The sequence below is a fragment of the Pelophylax lessonae genome, assembly GCF_965119305.1.
Source record: "Pelophylax lessonae genome assembly, chromosome: 4".
In the NCBI taxonomy this organism is placed as follows: Eukaryota; Metazoa; Chordata; class Amphibia; order Anura; family Ranidae; genus Pelophylax; species Pelophylax lessonae.
In genome coordinates this window covers 200,315,538-200,336,653 of record NC_138771.1, presented here as the reverse complement: position 1 = coordinate 200,336,653, position 21,116 = coordinate 200,315,538, and the positions used below count along the sequence as shown (strand labels likewise).

Sequence of the window (21,116 nt, the reverse complement as noted above, 5' to 3'; positions counted from 1 at the left end):
TTTGAAAGGAAAGTTTTTACTTTACAAAGGAATCTGCCCCAGAGCTTAGCGAATGAGGTGAAGCTCTGCTGACTTCCATCATCCAATCATCTGGAAACAAAAAAAGGCCATTTACTATTTTTTTGCACATGAATGGATCATTTTTTTGTGAAACTTGATAACATTCTCTAAGCCAGCGTTTCTTAACCAGGGTGCCGTGACAAAAGTATAAAAACTGCCCCAACCTTACAGCCAGGTACAGTAAACATTTTCCCCTGCTGCTCAACTTTTTTTTTTCCACAGGGATGACGGTTTGGTGCTTTATTATTCCAGCATTCGAACTGCAAAACTACTGTGTGCTGCGAGGGCTGCCTGCCTGTGCTCTGCCAACTGATGATGTCATTGGTTACTAAGGAGGTGTCGGGGCCTGCACAGCTCACTGGGGCCATTACACAGGTGCTTTCTGGGAACCCCAGGTACTGTACCTCTGCCGGGATGTGTTTGGAGGCCACACACTAGAGCAAAAGACTGGTAGAGGGCTGCATATGAGCTGCTCTGAGCTCTTGAACTTGGAGGTACAAAGCATGGTGTGGTGCGGACAGATAGTAAAGCACAGTTGGTTAGCATCTGGTACAGTTATTGGCTTAGCAACTTTTTTTTTTTTTTTAATTTCTGAGTGGTAATATTGCTCTGTTACACATTTTTTAACACCTTTTGCTTGGACTTTTCGTTATATATGTGTAGTTTTATTTTTATAAAGATATATTTAAGTAGTGGTTGCTATTGATCTGTGAACCAGTGTTCATTTTGGCATCAAATTTCGATTTAGCTTTAGTCATAGTCTTTTGACTAAATTGCCATTTTAGTTTTAGTCATTTTTAAGTCACCTGCAATTGTTTTAGCCAAAACATACAGGAGCAAAATCAGGACCGGAGTCCTGTCCCACCCACTCAGCGCTTATGTACTATGCAATCACAAAACAAATGGCTAGTCACCACTTGTGAATGAGTAAAGATAAGAGATGACAATATCTAATATTCTGAAAAAGCTGCTGCTATACCATCAAATAATATCTAAAAAGGTGCGTATATAAACACAGGCCCATATATGCACTAGCAGCACTAATACGCCCTTACTTCCAAGAGCGGCGAATATGTTAATATTTCAGATAAAAGAATATAACAAGGTATGAACTTAATCAATAAGCATAATGTCCTGTTGGCTAATCAGCATGCAACTAATGGTGATACAGTCTCTTTCTCCAAGGCAAGGGAAAAAAAGTGGGAATGGTGTAGAATAGACTCAGGATAAATCTCCTTCAAATCACCAAAATGCCACCAAGAGCCTTCACCACACCGCCGTGCTCCCCCTAGGTATTAAACACGTACCCTTGTTGTAAAGGTCAAGAGCTTAGAATAAAAAAAGTGATCCTCCACTGTCCAATGGCGATCCACCTTTAGATCCTGGTATTAACTTGTCAGTAAGAGTCAGCGCTTCCTCATATCCTGTATTACTTTGTCACAGTTGCCAAATCATCCCTGTAATGACTGACATATTGCAATTGTTTTAGGTTTAGTCATTTTTAGTCGACTAAAACCAAATGGGGTTAGTTAAATTGGAATGCATTATTAAAGCATTTCTCTAGAATTTCCAAACTCATATATTCCTGGTGTAAAAAAAAAAAAAAAATCAAATCACATGTTATTATTGATGGTAATAGTGTTTGAACAAATTACACAGACACTCTGGACAGTGGTCTTAGGAGGCCTGTAATGCTGTACAGTGCTCTGGACAATGGTCTGAGAAAGCCTGTAATGAGCAAAGTGCTCTGGACAGTGGTCTGAGGAGGCCTGTAATGCTACACAGTGCTCTTGACTGTGGTTTGAGAAGGCCTGTAATGCACAGTGCTCTGGACAGTGGTCTGAGGATGCCTGTAATGCTACACAGTGCTCTGGGCGGTCTGAGGAGGCCTGTAATGCACAGTGGTCTGGTCCTCTGGACGGTCGGGACTCGGGAGTCTGGTAATGCTCAGTGCTCTGGACATTCATCTAAGTCTGAGGAGACCTGTAATGCTACACATTGCACTGGGCAGTCTGAGGAAGCCTGTAATGCACAGTGCTCTGGACGGATGTGAGTCAGGACTCTTGGGAGGCCTGTAATACACAGTGCTCTGGACAGTCATCTGAGGAGGCCTGTAATGCTGCACAGTGCTTTGAACAGTGGTCTGAGAGGCCTGTAATGCTGCACAGTGCTCTGAGGGAAGGCCTGTAATGCACAGTGCTCTGGACCGTGGTCTGAGGAGGCTTGTAATGCTACACAGTGCTCTGGGCAGTCTGAGGAGGCCTGTAATGCACAGTGCTCTAGACAGTCGTCTGAGGAGACCTGTAATGGTACACACTGCTCTGGGTGGTCTGAGGAAGCCTGGAGTGCACAGTGCTCTAGACAGTTGTGAGTGGGGACTTTCGGGAGGACTGTAATGGACAGTGCTCTGGACAGTCATCTGAGGAGGCCTGTGTTGCTGCACAGTGCGAAGCATACCACAAGCATGCTACGGTCGCTAACTTGCATGCTGGATGGGAAAACACTCACAGGCTTTACAGGCAGAGCTCCAAGTTCACGTGGGTAAATGTTTCTCCCTCACATTTTCGTTTTCGTCCACTGATGAAAATGAATTGATTTTCGTTATAGTTTTCGTCAATTGACGAAAACTTGGCGTAATTTTAGTTTCGTTTTCGTCACTGGAAATATGCCGCTGATGAAAATTATGACAAAAATGTTTTCATTGATGAAAATAACACTGCTGTGAACTCTGTATTTATAATTACTGAACTCTGACCACACAGTTCAAAGTTTAGTACGTTGTAGGGCAGACTTACAAACTACTGAACTCTGCGTTATAAACTACTGAACTCTACCTTACAAACTACTGAAATTTGCGTTACAAACTACTGAACTCTGCATTAAAATCTACTGAACTTTGCATTAGAAACTACTGAACTCTGCATTACACACTACTGAACTCTGCTTTACACACTACTGAACTCTGCGTAAAGGGCCATACACACTATAAGATTTTCTGAAGACTTTTTCCTTCAGATTTACCTTTTCTATGTAGTGCAAGGGCCTGCCAGATTGCATACAAATTGAAAGTGTTTAGGTTTGACCTCATATTATATGGTTTTGGTAAATCTAAAGGAAAAAGTCTTAACCTCCCTGGCGGTATGATTATGTCAGGAATTACATACCAAAAGCGGTACAATTGTTTTCATGGAAATTTGGCGTTATGTATTATAGGCCTACAATTCTTAGTAATTACTGACTTAAACCTGACCAAAACAAGAGTCTAGTAGACATCCCAGATGTGATAAATTTGAAACACAAACACGTGAATTATAATCGAATCAATAATATAATTTTATTATATAATATATAACGCATGAATTATAATTGAATCAATAATATAATTTTATATATATATATATATATATGTGTGTGTGTGCATATATATATATATATATATATATATATATATATATATATATATATACATACCGGTATATATATATATATATATATATATATATATATATATATATATGCGCATATATATATATATATATATGCACACACACACACATATATATGCATATATATATATATATATATGCATATATATATATATATATATATATATATATATATATATATGTATATATATATATATATATATATAATATAAAATGTGTTTTGTGCAACGTTTTTTTTTTTTTTTTTGAATTTCCCTCCCTAGTTCCGCTCCCATGCAGCATTGCTGCTGCAGGGAACGGAACTAGGAAGTGATCACACCGACGGAGGGACGGAGGAGCGGCGGGACTCTCGGCTGGCGGTCACAGCAATGAGAGATCATCGCTGGATCGCCAGGATAAGGTAAGAGAACACCGCTGCGCTCTCTGCAATCAACCCCGAGCGTGACTCGGGGTTACCGCTCCTGATATGAAAAATCAACCCCGAGTCACGCTCGGGATTACCGCCTAGGAGGTTAAGAAAATCTTATAGTGTGTATGGCCCATTAGAAACTACTGAACTCTATGTTACAAACTACTAAACTCAATGTTACAAACTACTAAATTATATGTTACAAACTACTGAATGCTACAGTACCAACTACTGAACTCTGCGTTACAAACTACTGAACTCTGCATTGCAAACTACTGAACTCTGGCTTACAAACTACTGAATGTTGCGTTATAAACTACTGATCTCTGTACCCTGCATTACAGACTAAGGGACTCTGATCTCTGAATTCTGAGTTACAAACTACTGAACTTTGCCTTACAAACTACTGATCTCTGAACTCTGCCTTACGCCTATTGGACTCTGAACTTTGCATTACTGGCTACTGAACTCTGCATTACAAACAACTGAACTCTGCGTTACAAACTACTACACTCTGTGGTACAAACTACTGATCTCTGCATTGCAAACTACTGAACTCTGCCTTACAAACTGCTGAGCGTTTCTGATCTCCAGGACTTTTCCAGAGCCTCTCCAATTCTATGGAACTCCTTACCCTTATCTGTCCGATTATCTCCTACTCTATTAGCTTTTAGGCGATCTCTGAAAACCCTCCTTTTCAGAGAAGCCTATCCTACCCACACTTAACAAATATACCTCAATTTTCTCCATCAGCCCATCCCCCACGGTTATTGCCTTTTGTTTCACTTGACCCTCCCTTCTAGATTGTAAGCTTTAACGAGCAGGGCCCTCTAGTTCCCCCTGTTTTGAATTGTATTGTAACTGTATTGTCCTCCCTCACATTGTAAAGCGCTGCGCAAACTGTTGGCGCTATATAAATCCTGTATAGTAATAATAATAATAATCATAATCTCTGTACCCTGTATTACAGACTACTGGACTCTGAACTATGCAGAACAAACTACTAAGCTCTAAATTACAAACTACTGAACTCTGAGTTAAAAACTACTGATCCCTGTACCCTGCATTACAGACTTCTGGACTCCTGAATTTTGCGGTACAAACTACTGAACTCTACGGTACAAACTACTGATCTCTGGAGTCCGCGGTACAAACTACTGCACTCAGCGGTACAAACCACTAATCTCATAACTCTGTGGTACAAACTAATGGACTATGAAGTATGCGGTACAAAGTACAAACTACCAATCTCAAATCTGCAGTAAAAAATACTGATCTCTGAACTCAGAGTTCCAAACGAATGGGCTCTGAACTCTGCGGTGCAAATTACTCAACTCTCTAGCATTAAGTAGTAAAGAAAGGCTCTAGTAATCCGACAGCTCTGAATATGAGCCATCAACCTCATCGTCCACAGGTAGCTCAGCAAAGAGGGTAGTGGAGGCCAACATCAAGACAAAAAAAAGACAGTACGAACACATCTTCCTGTCATATGGTTTTATCTGTACGACATACATTATCCTATGTGCCTGGTATGTAGTAAGAAATTGTTAATCAAAAGAACAACTCATTCATCACTAGCCAGCATGAAGCAGAATATTTCAATCTTATGAAAAGTAAACACAAATAACAAGAGCAAGTCATGCTGAAGAGGGCAAAAGTGTAAGATAAAGCACCGTAGGCTAGCTTACAAGTGACTGAAAAAATAGCACAGGCTAAGAAGCCCCAACACTTCCAGCATGCACAGCAATGCTAGGCCCACAAAGCAGCAAAAGAAATTGCAAAAGTGTGGAACAGTCTGACAGTATGACTGGAAGGTAAATCAGTGAAATATCTACAGATATTGAAGATACAGTTTCTGAAAAAATCAGATCTACTGAGAAATGTTCCTTACAAGCTGATGAATCAACTGACATAAGCGGCATGCTCAGCATTTATGGGAACCTTATCAGAGAGACTTTTTTTTTTTTTGCAAAACTGATACAAAAGAAAACAATCGTGCGACAGTTGAGTATCTTGAACAGGGTGGATTAAACTGGAAGAACTGTATCAGTGTTTTTTGCTTTTTATTGGTTGAGCCAGAAGGACTTGTGTCTTTTTTCAACCTGAATAACTATGTAACTATGTAAGTATCTGCACTGATAATGCCAAGGGTTTCATCAGCAGGGTCAAAGCACAAAATCCGAGCATGCAAAACACTCACTGCTTCTTTCACAGGGAGGCACTAGACCCTGCAAAAAGAAATTTCAGATATACTGGACAGAGAGAAGCATATTGTTAATTACATGAGGGTGCGGTCCTTAAAGACACGTCTGTTTTCCATTCTGTGCACAGAAATGGTAGCAGAACATCATAGCTTCTTGCTACACACTGCTGACCATTGGCTCTCATGGGGAAATGCCTCTGACCGAATATATGAGTTAAGAGAAAAAAATCAGGACCTTTCTAATAGAACAGAATTCTGCATACGCCGCGTTGATGGAAGTCACACAGTGACGCAATGATGTGCAAAACTTGCACATCTTGCCGACATTTTTAGGCATCTCGAAGAACTGAAAGCTAATATCCAAGGTAAAGAAGAAAATGTTCTCACCTCATCTGACACATTACATGGCTTCAGATTTAAGCTCACCCTCTGGTGCTCCTTTGTAGAACAGGACATTCTTGAGATGTTTATCTTGTGTAATGCACATACAAACGGCATCACACTTTCCGATCTTATCTCTCAGCACCTAAAAATTCTCAACATAAGATTTAGTCACGGTTTTCTGACGGAGTCTTTTGCAGAGTTTAACTTGGTCCGTAACGCTTGGGAGTTTATGTACATTGGAAAGCTCAAAAGACTTGCCACTTCTGGCACAGATTAGGGAAGATCGCACATTAAAAATAAAATTTCAAGATAGGGATTTGGATAGGTTTCAGATATATTAGGAGAGTGAGTAGTCAGTAGTTTCAAGTAATGCCATTGCAATTCTGAACTTTTCGAGCCTAATTTACCCAGAGACCCAGTAAAGGGAGCGACTTAAGGCTGCAGACCAGGAGCTCTGTGTCTGCCTTCCATCCATTCCTGCCAGAATAGAGCAGTTGTGTGTATCATCCCAGGCTTAGGTCTCCCATTGATGTTAAGTAACATTTCTATTTTTTTACATTTTTGACTAGTGTGCCCCTAGAACCCTGCCAAATTTTAAAGGGTGCCTTGTCTAAAAAAAAAAGGTTAAAAAACACTGCTCTAAGATCTGGGGCAAATTCCTTTGCAAAGTGCAATTTCCCATGCAATTGCAATGCCTTTAGAAAATCAACCCATTACCTCTGTTGGAAGGCTATTCCAAGCATCAACTATTCCTTTGGTAAAATATTACTTCATAAAGTTAGTTCTGAGCTTTTCCCTTGTTAGTTTAAAGCAATGTCACTGTTGTCTTGATCATAGCTTCATACCGTAAGTGCTGCCCTCTTGTTTGATTCAGTGCTGTGCCCATCTGCAGCAGCGCTGGTCTGTGTCCTTCTCCTTACAGGACACAGAGGAGGCAGCAGTTGCTGTTGGCTCCTGCTGCTGTCACTCAAATCCTGCAAGGAGTGAAAGGGCGCGAGTCCAAACCACGCTGTCTGTGTCTATGGACACACACAGCCCAGCTCATGAGTGAGCCCAAGCAGGGGCAGGTGTGCCGCAAGCAGCTTGCAATAGGGGCACATACAGAAGAGTAAGAGCCAGGAGTGCAGGAGACCCCATAGGAGGAGGTTTAGGGCAGCAATACCATTCCACAGACCAGGTTAGTATACCATGTTTTTCAATTTCATTTAAATAAATGTAACCTTTACGACCGCTTTATGTTTCAAGTTTAGCTTTTTTTTTTTTTTTGCTCTACAGCTTTAGCAACATAACTTACTTGTATTATGCAGGCAGCTTGTTCCTGGAGTGCAGAGGTGCCCCATCCTTTACCTGTCTCTGAACGTCTGGGCTACATGGGGTTAACAGCCTCAAGCGAAGGGCTGAGCTGCTGTGAAAAAGTTCCAGACAAGTATCAAACCCCTCCTGTGCCACTGAAACACTTCATTGATTGCTTTCACTATCTATAACATTATCTGTGATTGGATGTGAGACTCATGTGACTTATCACATTCTCCCCATTAACAGATCATGTTACAGGTAGTAAAAGCAATCAAAGAACTTTTCTCAGAGGAGGGAGGAGGAGTGCGTCAGAGGCGTAACTAGAACCTTCAGGGTCCGATGCAAGAAACCATAAAGGGCCCCCCTGACCCCCCCCCCCCTTTCAACCAAGCCGCGGGCTACCAGTTATGGGAAGGCATCCATGAACATCCCCCCAGAACCCTGCCTCCCATGTGCCCCCTGGGGAGCTCATCCAGTGCATTCTGTGATAGTTGATCACAGATCACGGTAAAGGGCCAATCACAGCGGCCTGTTACTATGTGATCAGCTGATCACATGTGAACAGACTTGCTGGATATCGGCAGTCTTTTTCTCCCAACACTATGTCTGTGTGAGGAAAGGAGAGCTGTTAACTGGCAAGACTGTCAGTACATTGTTTACAGTGATAATATATAAACACAGTATCCTGATTCTCAGTGCAGCCTCATCAGTGCTGCCCACCAGTGCTATCTATCAGTGCTCATCAATGCCACCTATCAGTGACCATCAGTGGCACCTATCAGTGCTGCCTATCAGTGCCACCTATCAGTACTCATCAATGCCACCTATCAGTGCCCATCAGTGCTCATCAATACCCCCTATCAGTGCTGCCTATCAGTGCCACCTATCAGTACTCATAAATGCCACCTATCAGTGCCCATCAGTGCTTGTCAATACCCCCTATCAGTGCTGCCTATCAGTGCCACCTATCAGTACTCATCAATGCCACCTATCAGTGCCCATCAGTGCTCATCAATACCCCCTATCAGTGCTGCCTATAAGTGCCCATTAGTGCCCCATCAGTGCTCATTGCTGCCGCCTATTAGTGCTGCTAATTAGTGCCCATCAGTGTTGCTTATAAGTGCCCATCAGTGCCGCTCATCAGTGCCACCTATCAGTACTCATAAATGCCACCTATCAGTGCCCATCAGTGCATGTCAATACCCCCTATCAGTGCTGCCTATCAGTGCCACCTATCAGTACTCATCAATGCCACCTATCAGTGCCCATCAGTGCTCATCAATACCCCCTATCAGTGCTGCCTATAAGTGCCCATTAGTGCCCCATCAGTGCTCATCGCTGCCGCCTATTAGTGCTGCTAATTAGTGCCCATCAGTGTTGCTTATAAGTGCCCATCAGTGCCGCTCATCAGTGCCACCTATCAGTACTCATCAATGCTGCCTATCAGTTCCCATCAGTGCCGCCTATCAGTGCCCATCAGTGCTGCCTATCAGTGCCACCTATGAGTGCTCATTAATGCTGCCTATAAGTGCCCATCAGTGCCACCTATCAGTGCTCATCAATGCCGCCTATCAGTGCAGCCTATTAGTGCTTCCTCAGCAGGACTTTGAGCTGAGAGCGTCTTTCTCATACAGCCCAGAGCCTGCACTGACAGTTCCCTCTCCCTCACACTGATGGGAGAGAGCCAATCTGCTCCTTCTCCTTCCACCCTTTCCCTCCGGTGTATGAACTGCGGGAAATGTAAAACCCAGTAGCTGAATGAATAAATTCAGTGTCTTAGCTTCATACTTCCTGCAATGTACACAGGATTCTAGGAGCGGTAGGAGAAGGAGCAGTTAGGTTCTTTCCCATTCATGCGAGGGAGAGGGAACTGTCAGTGCAGGCTCTGGGCTGTATGAGAAAGATGCTCTCAGCTCAGAGCCCTGCGGCAATCAACCCTTCTGCCCTGACCCAACAGTGGCAGAACACCAGGGCCCTGTCGCAAGTGCGACCTTTGGGACCCTGGTAGTTCCACCACCAGGGTGAGTCATCATCAGGAGCTTTTTCAAAACACCTCGACCCGGATCCCATACTCATACTGTCTGAACACTGGAAATTCAGCCACAGAAAGAGGATGGGGCAGCTCTGCAGTGAAGATTTCTTTAGGATCCAGTTGCTTACGTAACATAGAGCATCCTTTATTACACAGGTAAACTATGTCCCTATATCTGTAAAGCAAAAGAAAAACTGCTAAACTTCAGCTTAAATATATTTAAAGGTTTCAGTCATTTCTACACTTTCGTTTATCCCTCGAGAATGTACATATTACGTTTTTGCAGTCTCTCCTTTATTCAGACCTTTCACCGTTTTGGTGCCCGTCTCTGGTCTTGTTCTATTTTATCAATATCTTTTTGTAGGTGAGGTCTCGAAAGCTAGACACAGTGGAGGAGGGCGTGTAAAACCTGGTGCAATTTTGCTTAGAAACCAATCAGCTCTCGGGTTTGATTGTCAAGCTTAATTGAAGTTGGAAGCTGATTGGCTACCATGCACAGCTTCTGGGTGCTCAAGTTTTAGTGAACCTTGTATGACTTTTTTAAGAGAACCATATCAAACGCTTTACCTACATCGAGATATGTCCTGGCATCACACAACCTTTTCTTTTAAATCTATCTAGCTGGCCACCTCATTTATGCAGACCACCAATGTCATTCATTTCAATGAAAGGTCCATCAACATTTGGCAGCAAATTGAAATAGTCACGATGGGTGCACCAACTATCTGAAAGATGGTTACCTGAGCCCTGAGGTGTAGTTAGTTTATTCTGTTGGAGAAATGCTAACTATGGCCAGATTGTGATTCAACATAGTATTATGAGCTATAACTGCACACATCTGCAGAGATCCTGGTATTCATTGCTTCCTAGAAATAAATATGCCTGTATTTTTGTTTTGCTTTACCAGATATCAACCAGGATGTTTGGTAAGAAATGGTTGATCTTGAGACCCCGTTCACACAGGGGCGAAGCTACTTGCCGGGGCGACCTCACAAGTCGCAGTGCGCTGCTCGCACCGCGACCTCGGATCGGCCGGCACGGACTTCATAACACTGAAGTCAATGCAGGTCGCTCCGGGTCACCCCAAAGAAGCTCCGGACCCTTTTTCTAAGTCGGAGCGACTTGTGTCGCTCCTATTAGAACGGGTCCACAGGTTCTCTATGGCAGGCGACCTACGACGACCTTTCAGGCGACCAGGTCGCCCCAGTGTGAACGGGCTCTGAAAGATACCCTTAAAACTCTCTAGTGATAGAAGCAAATAGGTCAACGGTTGTATTTGCAAACATATTTGCTTATTCTGCATTTATTCAATGATACAAGATGTGTCAAAAATACACTTAGTTGCATTTTTACAAAAAAGTCAATCTGGCATTTACCAAACATTCACTCCAGGTTATTAAATGAAAGTGACTGACTGGCTACCAGTAATTTTTGGTGGAAGTCAAATATACTGCTTTATAAATATTCCCTTATTTTTATTTATGTTCATTAGCAGTTTTTACCACCCATGTGAACATTTATTTTGCATAAAATGAGGCACTCTTTTTTTTAACTTTAAAACACATTTGGATACAGCAGCACATTTTTTTCCTGACCTATTACCACATCAGCAGTTGCTCAGTTCCTGATCTTTAACCAGATCTCATTACAAAATCTGAGCCTACTTGCAACATTAGTTTATTTAGCATTGTGGACAGCAAAAATAAAGGGTAGGCTTTAAGGACATTTTGTCAACCATGCTCTCTAAACCTTTGTACAGAGAATGAAATGAAATATTTGAATATTTTAGTGTGATGTCATTTCAAAACAGTCACATTTAAGAAACAGCTTACAGTACACAATAGAAATAATTAGGTTTAGAAAGAATTTCGTCTAGTTTGTACAAAAATTAGTAGCTTAGAAAGAAAAATTACCTTTAATTTCAAGGGGCCCTTCTATGTGAAATCCATATTTTTCTTGGTTTTTTAGTTGCATCTGTGTTTCTTGAATCACTGATTTCTTGTATATTCCTTTTTTAACTTCATTAAAAACAGAAAACATGTTGTAAACCCTTGCTGTGTATCCCGCTAATTCTGTAACCTATAAAAAAAAAAAAGAAATAAAGAATGATAATAACAAAAAGAAATAAAGAAATAGCAAATGAAAAAAAATAGCTAAGGGGAGAATGGGAGAAATTAATTAGGGTTAATTACAGTGCCTTGAAAAAGTGGGATTTTTGACTTACCATAAAATCCATTTCTCTAATGTTCAATGACAGATACAGCTGCTGATCTTCATAACCATTGGGTTATATTGCCCCCTACAGGAGTAGGACACTAGGCAGAAAAAGAATCTGGTTATGCCTATGGGCAGTCCCTGGGGGGGGGGGGGGGAATACACCTTCTCTCTGCTATAGGTACTCAGTTTTGTTACAAGCAGTGTCAGAAGAATTACAACTCCACAGAGGGGTGGGTGCGGTGTCCGTCAGTAAGCATCAAAAAAATAGATTTTACGGTAAGTAAAAAAAATACCATTTTCATTCATTGATGGACACAGCTCCTGATTTTCATAACCATTGGAACGTCCGAAGCAGTGTTAAATACGAGGGGTGGGAAAAGCAAAAAAAATTCCCCAGGCTAAACCGTAGCCAACCAGGCAACAGGAGCTCAACCAAAACAACTGGAGCCTACCTGAAAAAAATACACCCTCAAAGAGGTCCTCTAAACAGCAGCCTGCGAAACCTTGCAGCCAAAAGAAGCATCTGCAGATGCCAACACATCAACTTTACAGAACTTTGTGACTAGGCAGCAAAAAAAAAAAAAAAACTGAGTACCTATAGCAGGGAGAAGGAGTACCCCTGGGACTGCCCATAGGCGTAGCCAGATTCTTTTTCTGCCTACTGTCCTACTCCTGTAGGGGGCCGTATAACCCAATGATTATGACGATGAACGAAAGAGAAAGTATTCATACCCCTTGAAATTTTCCACATTTTTTCATGTTACATTCAAAAACCTAAATGTATTTTTTTGGGATTTTCTGTGATGGATTAATGCAAAGTGGCACATGATTGTAAAGTGGAAAGAAAATTATAAATGGTTTTCACAATTTTTTACAAATAAATATCTGAAAAGTGTGCTGTACATTTATTTTCAGCCTCTTTTATCCTGATACCCCTAACTAAAATCTAGTGGAACCAATTGCCTTCAGAAGTCACCTAAGTCACCTAATTAAATAGAGTCCATATGTGTGTAATTTAATCTCAATATTAATACAGCTGTTCTGTGAAGCCCTCAGAGGTTTGTTAGAGAACCTTAGTGAACAAACAGCATCATGAAGGCCAAGAAACTCACTTGACAGGTCAGGGATAAAATTGTGGGGATGTTTAAAGCAGGGTAAGGTTATAAAAAAACATCCCAAGCTTTGAACATCTTACAGGGCACTGTTCATAAAGTGTGTCAGAGTGACACGCCGCATCACCGATCGCCGCTCCGCGCAGAGCGCATTATCCTGCCGCCGTCATATGACGTCTGGTTAGGATAATGCAACCACTTCGTGAATCACCTATAGGGCGGGCGGGAAGTGGTTAATGAAGCCTGTAAATACTGTTTTCAGGCTTTTTTTACATAGGAGATGCGATCAGTGCTCCTGAGACGCAGAATAGAACCTGGCTGTAAAACAGCCATTCCTTGTGACTTTACTAGGTAGAGCAGATGTGTTGAGGAGGAAATTTGTTTGGGCACAATTCATGTCTTTAACTGGTTAAGAAAGTCATTTTAGTTGAACCAATGCAACTAAAGTGTCTACAAATAGTGTACTTTAACCCAGCATGCCTGAAAAAATTGACTTAACTGGAAGCCACAGTTATAAGCAATCATAGTGTTTAAAAAAAAATCACAATCACCTTCCTAGCGCTGTACAGTGTTATTATGGTACACTGTATTGCTCTGATCATTGTATGTAAAAAAAAAAAAGAAATTGTAAATAAAGAAAAACAATTATTATTATTTTTTATATACCATCACCAAGTGTCCGTGATCACTGCCACACCAGTTGTATGATGACGCTGTACCGCACTGGTGACAGTATGTAACATATTTTAAAAACAGTTTTTTAGTTTCCCAATTTACCAAAAAATCTGTGACAAAAAATGACACCTTGAGAAAACTTGCCATGCCATTTACTCAAAAACCCAGCGGTGATTAAAAACCACCAAAAGAAAGCTCAATTTGTGTGAAAAAATGATAACAATTTTATATGGGAAAAGTGTTGCATGACCGCGCAATTGTCATTCAAAGTGTGACAGCGTTGAAAGCTGAAAATTGGCCTAAGCAGGAAGGGGGTAAAAATGACCGGTATCAAAGTGGTTAAAGAGTACGTAAACTCAACAATTTATATTCCTGATATATGCCTTCTGTATGATGTCCTTGTATGAAAAATATACCATTCTCTTTGTATTGCTTCCTTTGTGTGAAATCCCTGGTGATCCTGCCAGTCCCTCTGCTTTCCTATTAAACAACTAACCACACTAGGCATGAGAGATTGCAAGATCAGCCTGTGAATTCAGCCTGCTCCCCTCCAATGGTCCCCCCCCCCCCCCCATCCCGAACAGACCAAAACCTGTAGTTTTTCCACTCTCATCTATCTATGCAGGGAAAAATGTATTTAAATGTTGATTTATATATATATATATATATATATATATATATATATATATATATACAAATGTTTTTCTGTTCATTTCTATTTTAAACGGAATGGATTATTTTACAAGGCGAGGGTTTACATATACAGTAAAACCTTGGTTTGAGAGTAACTTGGTTTGAGAGCGCTTTGCAAGACAAGCAAATTTTTAAAATAAATTTTGACTTGATATACAAGCGATGTCTTGATATACAAGTAGCGTCATGTCACAGCTGAGTATAAAAGAGAAGAGAGGCGCCTCTAAGTGTAGCAATATTGTTACATTTAATGAAGGTTTAATATTTAGCAGCTCACATGGTTGATGATAAAACAGGCACATCTAAGTATGCAGACATCCGGGGTAAAGCTTTCCACATAGACCATCCTCCGCACTGCCATCTTCATCACACCCTTCCACACTGCGCTCCACGAGCGATTCAAAGTCTCGCTTTCAGATCACTCTACTACAGGGTAGTCTTCCCAATTACAATTGCACACTGACATTGGTGTGAGCCAGTGGTTCAGAAGATGGTCTATGTGGACAGCTTTACCCCGGATGCCTGCATACTTAGATGTGCCTCTTTAATCATCAACCATGTGAGTTGCTAAATGTTGTACCTTCATTAAATGTCCCCATACTGCTACACTTAGAGGCGCCTCTCTTCTCTTTTATACTCTGTAGCTCCTGCTGGATTTTGCTTCTAATCCCCTTGTGGAGGCGCCATTTGTGGATGGACATTTTATGATGACACAACCAATCACATTGCTATAATCTTTGTATATAGACTATAAACTGAAAGACTTATGAATAAATGGTTGTGGAACGAATCATCTGAGTTTCCATTATTTCTTATGGTAAAAATTGCTTTGATATAAGAGTGCTTTGGATTACAAGCATGTTTCCGGAACGAATTATGCTCGCAATCCAAGGTTTTACTGTACTTTAATTACTTTTTTAGCAATAATATGGAAATCAGTTTTTTATTTAGTTCCCATTTGGGAGCTTATTGCCAATTGTGTTTATCCAGTGAGTTTTAGTATCTGGGATTCCCTGCTTAGGAAGTTACTTGGCTGATCTAAAAAGGATTACAAGAAGTGGGATTGTGGATTAAAAAGTAACAACATTCTATTCTAAATATATGTGTAACATATTTTTTGGAGGGGGTTACAGTTGATTTAGTCTAAACTATGCAAAATATGAAAGCTTAAAAAGTCTATTTTTTACTTTTCTTACACTATTTCCCATCATCACAGGTATTCCAAATGGTAATCTATTTAAAGCGGACTTACACTGCATCTTAGTACCACAAACCAAAAACATTATTGATTTTACTATTCAAAGCAGACTCATCCATCCCTCCATACTTTATTTTGCTAGGAAACAAAAGTTTGAAAAACCCATAGAATTTCTAGCCATGGCAATATTGACTATAGGCAGATTCATAGCATTTATTCCTGGAATCCATCTGCTCTTAGCTCAGGCATGTAGACAGGAGGGTGTGCCTAGCTAACAAAACCCCTCCTGAAGACTCTAGGAATTTATGACATAATTTGTCTAGGCATGGAAACCAGGAGGTAACTGAAGAGAACAGGTAAATCTGATATATTTTGCTATCTATTTACTAATGCTAGCAGCAAGGATTAAAAACAGTTGGTTAAGAGAGTGAAGTTTGGCTTGTGCTTGATTTGGTAGGTATTGCAGCATACACATTTTTTTCATGGCTCCTGACAACCTGTTTAGCTGCATCAATAAAAGACCAGCAATCACCCTCCAGAAAAACTCCCCTCCATTTAATTGCTTTACTTTGCATGCTTCCTGGCAGTTAAGCACGCAGCAGTATGTGTAAAGAGGTCAGTTTGCATAGGAAATGTTTGCTCACAAACTGTATCAGCAGAGGAACATGTGTGACTTTGCATCCTATTGATGCATGTGCAACCTTTCATGAATTCATGTGTGAATATATGCACAAAGTTGACTGAGTTTTCTTTTCATATGCAAAAATGTGCACTTTTGCTCTAGTGACTTGGTCCCCATATGTCCTTATATGTGGATTGTAACTGACTACAAATATTCAAGGTTTAGTCACTTCTTCTTGCAGATGGTGAGACTAGTGGTGCAACCAAATAAAAATTCAGGATGCACTTGGCCGAAACTGGCGTTTAAAAAAGAAAAAAAAAAATTTATATATATATATATATTTTTTTTTTTTATAAAAAATTGTATTATAGTCGACTTTTTAATTAATATCATGAATTTAAATGAATATGAAGTAACTGTCAACCATTATCGGCACCTTTTGAAGAGGTGTTAAAAATCCTGCTTCCTGCAATTTTGGTGCACATTTGGCAAACTGCACCAAAAATGCACCTTCCCATTGAAATGCATTGAAAACGTTTAGGTTTAAATTAAGGAGAACACACTTAAAGAAAAAATGATTTTTTTGCATAGAGGTTGCCTAGAGAAATTCGTTAAAGTATGGAGGAAATGTATATTGTTATGAATGAATTATTATTTTTTTTTGTTATTTCGGTATGGGGGGTTATATTACTATTAGGGATGCACCGAAATTTCGGCCACCGAAATTATCGGCCGAAAATGAGCCTCTCTCATTTCGGCCGATAATGGGTTAACAGTGCCGAAAATAAAATATGGCCTCCGTGGGGAAGGAGGAGGGCGCAGCGCAGGGCAGGTTTTAAAAGTCCCGCCTCTGGCCGGCCGTCCGCCTCTCAGTGACGTCCCTACTACAATCTGTGCATTATGAATGGACATACCAGGTCGGGGGCGGGGCGAGCGGCCCGCTATAGAGAGAACTAATGTGATCCTTCCTGTCAGCTCAGCACGTCTATGTGTGAATGAGAACAGAACTGAGCTGACACCAGGCGGGGGGGCGGGGGGAGCGGCCGCTATTAGCTGTGACTATGTGAGAGCTTCTCTTCCTTGTCAGCGGAGATACATGCCTGTCAGTGAAGAGAAGCTCTCACATAGTCACAGCTAATAGCGGCCGCTCCCCCCGCCCCCCCCCGCCCGGTGTGAGCTCAGTTCTGTTCTCATTCACACATAGACGTGCTGAGCTGACAGGAAGGATCACATTAGTTCTCTCTATAGCGGGCCGCTCACCCCGCCCCCCGACCTGTATGTCCATTCATAATGCACAGATTGTAGTAGGGACGTCATTGAGAGGCGGTGCCGCCGGCCAGAGGGGGACTTTTGAATGCAGGACACCCGAGGAGGAGGACGCTGAGGCAGCTTACCAATGATATTAGTATTATGCAGCATGAGGGGGTTAATGTATTGTCACTGCAGGTCACTCATCTATTAGTGACCGACCAGGCAGGTAATTAACCCCTTTGTGCTGCATTAGTGCAACCAGTATCAGTGTTAATTAACACTGGTTGCACTAATGCAGCACAAAGGGGTTAATTAACTGCCACTGGTCGGTCACTAATAGATGAGTGACCAGCAGTGACAATACATTAACCCCCTCATGCTGCATAATACAAATACCATTGGTAATTAAATTAACCTATTGCCAACCCATCACAGTACATATACTGTGACAGGGTGGCAGCGACAGGTGTACGTTGCTGCCTGTTTTTGGTGTATGCCCCTGTTCTATCCATTTTAAAAAAAATTTTGGGGGAAAAAGTCATTTTCGGTTTCGGTTTCGGTTTTCGGCCAAGGGCATCCTGCATTTTCGGTTTCGGTTTCGGACCAAAATTTTCATTTCGGTGCATCCCTAATTACTATGTACATGATGATATGGTTGTGTGATTTGTGTATAACAAAAAATGTTCAATAAAAATGACATGACTTAAAAAAAAAAGAAATGCATTGAAAACGCAGCAAGAAAGCATCAAAAATGCAGCCGTGTTGCATTTTTTTAGTCACATGACCTATGAAACACAAACCATAAGCAAGGTAAAATCGTGGAAAAATTGCGGTTTAAAGGCTGCAAAATCACAGGGAGTTTTTGGCAGCCATTAATAGCACTTTTTTTCTGTTGGCACAATGCTGAAAACCCTATTTTCGGCCAATAATTTTCAGCGGCCGAAATTTTCGGTGCATCACTAGATGAGTACATTTCTTTTAAAATCTTTTTATTTTTTGAAATTGAAGGGGGAAATCCTAAATAAAAGGTTCTAAAAGATATATCAGTCATATATGCATTTACAGTTAATATTATTTGTGGTACCTCTTTATATGAACTCATAATTCTTTCAATTGCATCTGCTCCTGAAGCCAGCAGGTTTCTAGCTGTGGTGAAGGCTTCGGTACGTTCACTCACCATTGCATGTTTCTGGCCATCTTCTAAATCTTAAGAATAAATAGATTAGCAAGCAACCATTTTTTTTTTCTACTGTACATACTCTTTCAGATATGAATACAGACAACTTGACCTACATATTTATGAAAAGATAAAAAGATGTCAAATTTCATATTTACAAGCTAATATCTGCAGGGCTGCAGATGTGACGTGAACAGATATTGGTATTTTTATTGCGTAAATTACAAAATTTGAACTGCTGAGCAATTGCTGGCTTAGGAGGATTAATAAACCACAGAACCTTGTTAGAGGGTAAAGAAAAATGATATGATTAATTAAGTAAAAAGAAAAACACAACCTGTCCGAGTGATTAGTGTTTCCTCTCTGATATTGGTAAAATGCTCACTTGCCTTACATCTTGCACAGACAACCATGCTGGCATGGTCAATCAGAGCTGTGATCTGTGAAAGATCTCTAGGATTGGGTGGGACATGGGTCATTTATTAACAAATTTACATATAACATTTCATTTTTACCCCTGAATGGCCAGCATTAGGACTACCTCTTCAAAATGGCTCAAAAGGGGCTAGACATCTAATATTCATATTAGCCGCAGTCAGTAGGAAGGCAATACATCAGAAATGAGGCCTCACCCTATTTTTCTTAAATTTCAACACGTCTTTTGCATGAACTGGGTGAAGACTTAACTTGATAAAAAAAAAATTCCCTTAAAGGGTTTTATAAGCAAAATTTTAAAAAATCTGTAAAAGTGTCACATTTATATAGTGGAATTACATTTTATAAATAAATACATAATATATATTTCCACTTACTATACTTTATATAATATATACTGTGTTAGTAAATGCATACTGCATGAGTAGAATTACAGGTCAATATAAAAGACTGACACTCAATTCAATTATGTATTAATTAGAAAAGCATCCAAACAAATATTTACATTACCTTGAAAAGTATTCATACCCCTTAAATTTTCACATTTTGTCATGTTACAACCAAAAAACTTAAATGTATTTTATTGAGATTTTATGTGATAGATCCACGCAAAGTGGCACATGATTGTGAAGTGGAAAGAAAATGCTAAATGGTTTTCAAAATGTTTTACAAATAAATACGGTATCTGAAAAGTGTGGCGTGCATTTGTATTCAGCCCCTTTTACTCTGATACCCCTAACTAAAATCTATTGGAACCAATTGCCTTCAGAAGTCACCTAATTAGTAAATAGAGTTCACCTGTGTGTAATTTAAGTTATCTCAGTATAAATACAGTTGTTCTGTGAAGCCCTCAGAGAATTGTTAGAGAACCTTAGTGAACAAACAGCATCATGAATGCCAAGGAACACACCAGACAGGTCAGGGATAAAGTTGAATAGAAGCCTAAAGCAGGGTTAGGTTATACAAAAAATATCCCAAGCTTTGAACATCTCACAGAGCACTGTTCAATCCATTATCTGAAAATGGAAAGAGTATGGCAAAACTGCAAACCTACCAAGACATGGCTGTCCACCTAAACTAAAAAGCTGGGCACTGAGAGCATTAATCAGAGAGGCAGCCAAGAGGCTCATGGTAACTCTGGAGGAGCTGCAGAGATCCACAGCTCAGGTGGGAGAATTTCTCCACAGAAAAACTATTACTGTAGTCATGCACTCCCCAAATCTGGCCTTTATGGAAGAGTAGCAAGAAGAAAGCCATTGATGAAAGAAAGCCATAAGAAGTCCCGTTTGCAGTTTGGGAGAAGCCATGTCGGGGGACACATCAAACATGTGGAGGAATTTGCTCTGGTCAGACGAGAGCAAAATTCACCTTTTTGGCCTAAAAGCAAAACACTATGTCTGGCGGAAAACTAATACTGCACATCACCCTGAACACACCATCCCCAATGTGAAACATGGTGGTTGCAGCATCATTTTGTGGGAATGCTTTTCTTCAGCAGGGACAGGGAAGCTGGTCAGGGTTGATGTAAAGATGGATGGAGCCAAATATGGCAATCTTAGAAGAAAACCTGTAAGGAGTCTGCAAAAGACTTGAGACTAGGGCGGAGGTACACCTTCCAGCAGTACAACAAAGCTAAACATACAGCCAGAGCTACAATGGAATGGTTTACATCAAAGCATATTCATGTGTTAGAATGGCCCAGTCAAAGTCCAGACCTAAATCCAATTGAAAATCTGTGGCAAGACTTGAACATTGCTGGTCAAGGATGTTCTCTATCCAATCTGACAGAGTTTGAGCTATTTTGAAAAGAAGAATGGGCAAAAATGTCACTCTATGGATGTGCAAATCTGTTACAGGCATACCCAAAAAGACTTGCAGTTGTAATTGCAGCGAAAGAAGGCTCTAC

General features: G+C 40.6%; 1 protein-coding gene across 2 annotated transcripts in view; it reads right to left on the bottom strand.

The window, feature by feature from the left end:
* Positions 1-21,116, bottom strand: part of ABCD2 (ATP binding cassette subfamily D member 2) — a 94,051-nt gene that overhangs the window by 54,128 nt on the left and 18,807 nt on the right. The window contains exons 3-4 of one of the 2 annotated variants that reach the window (XM_082254442.1): positions 18,683-18,804; positions 11,744-11,909 (exon numbers count right to left, since the gene is read on the bottom strand). In XM_082254442.1, coding sequence (XP_082110568.1) covers positions 11,744-11,909; positions 18,683-18,804 — 288 coding nt within the window. The remainder of the gene's footprint in view (positions 1-11,743; positions 11,910-18,682; positions 18,805-21,116) is intronic. The other variant, XM_082254443.1, reaches the window with a different exon arrangement.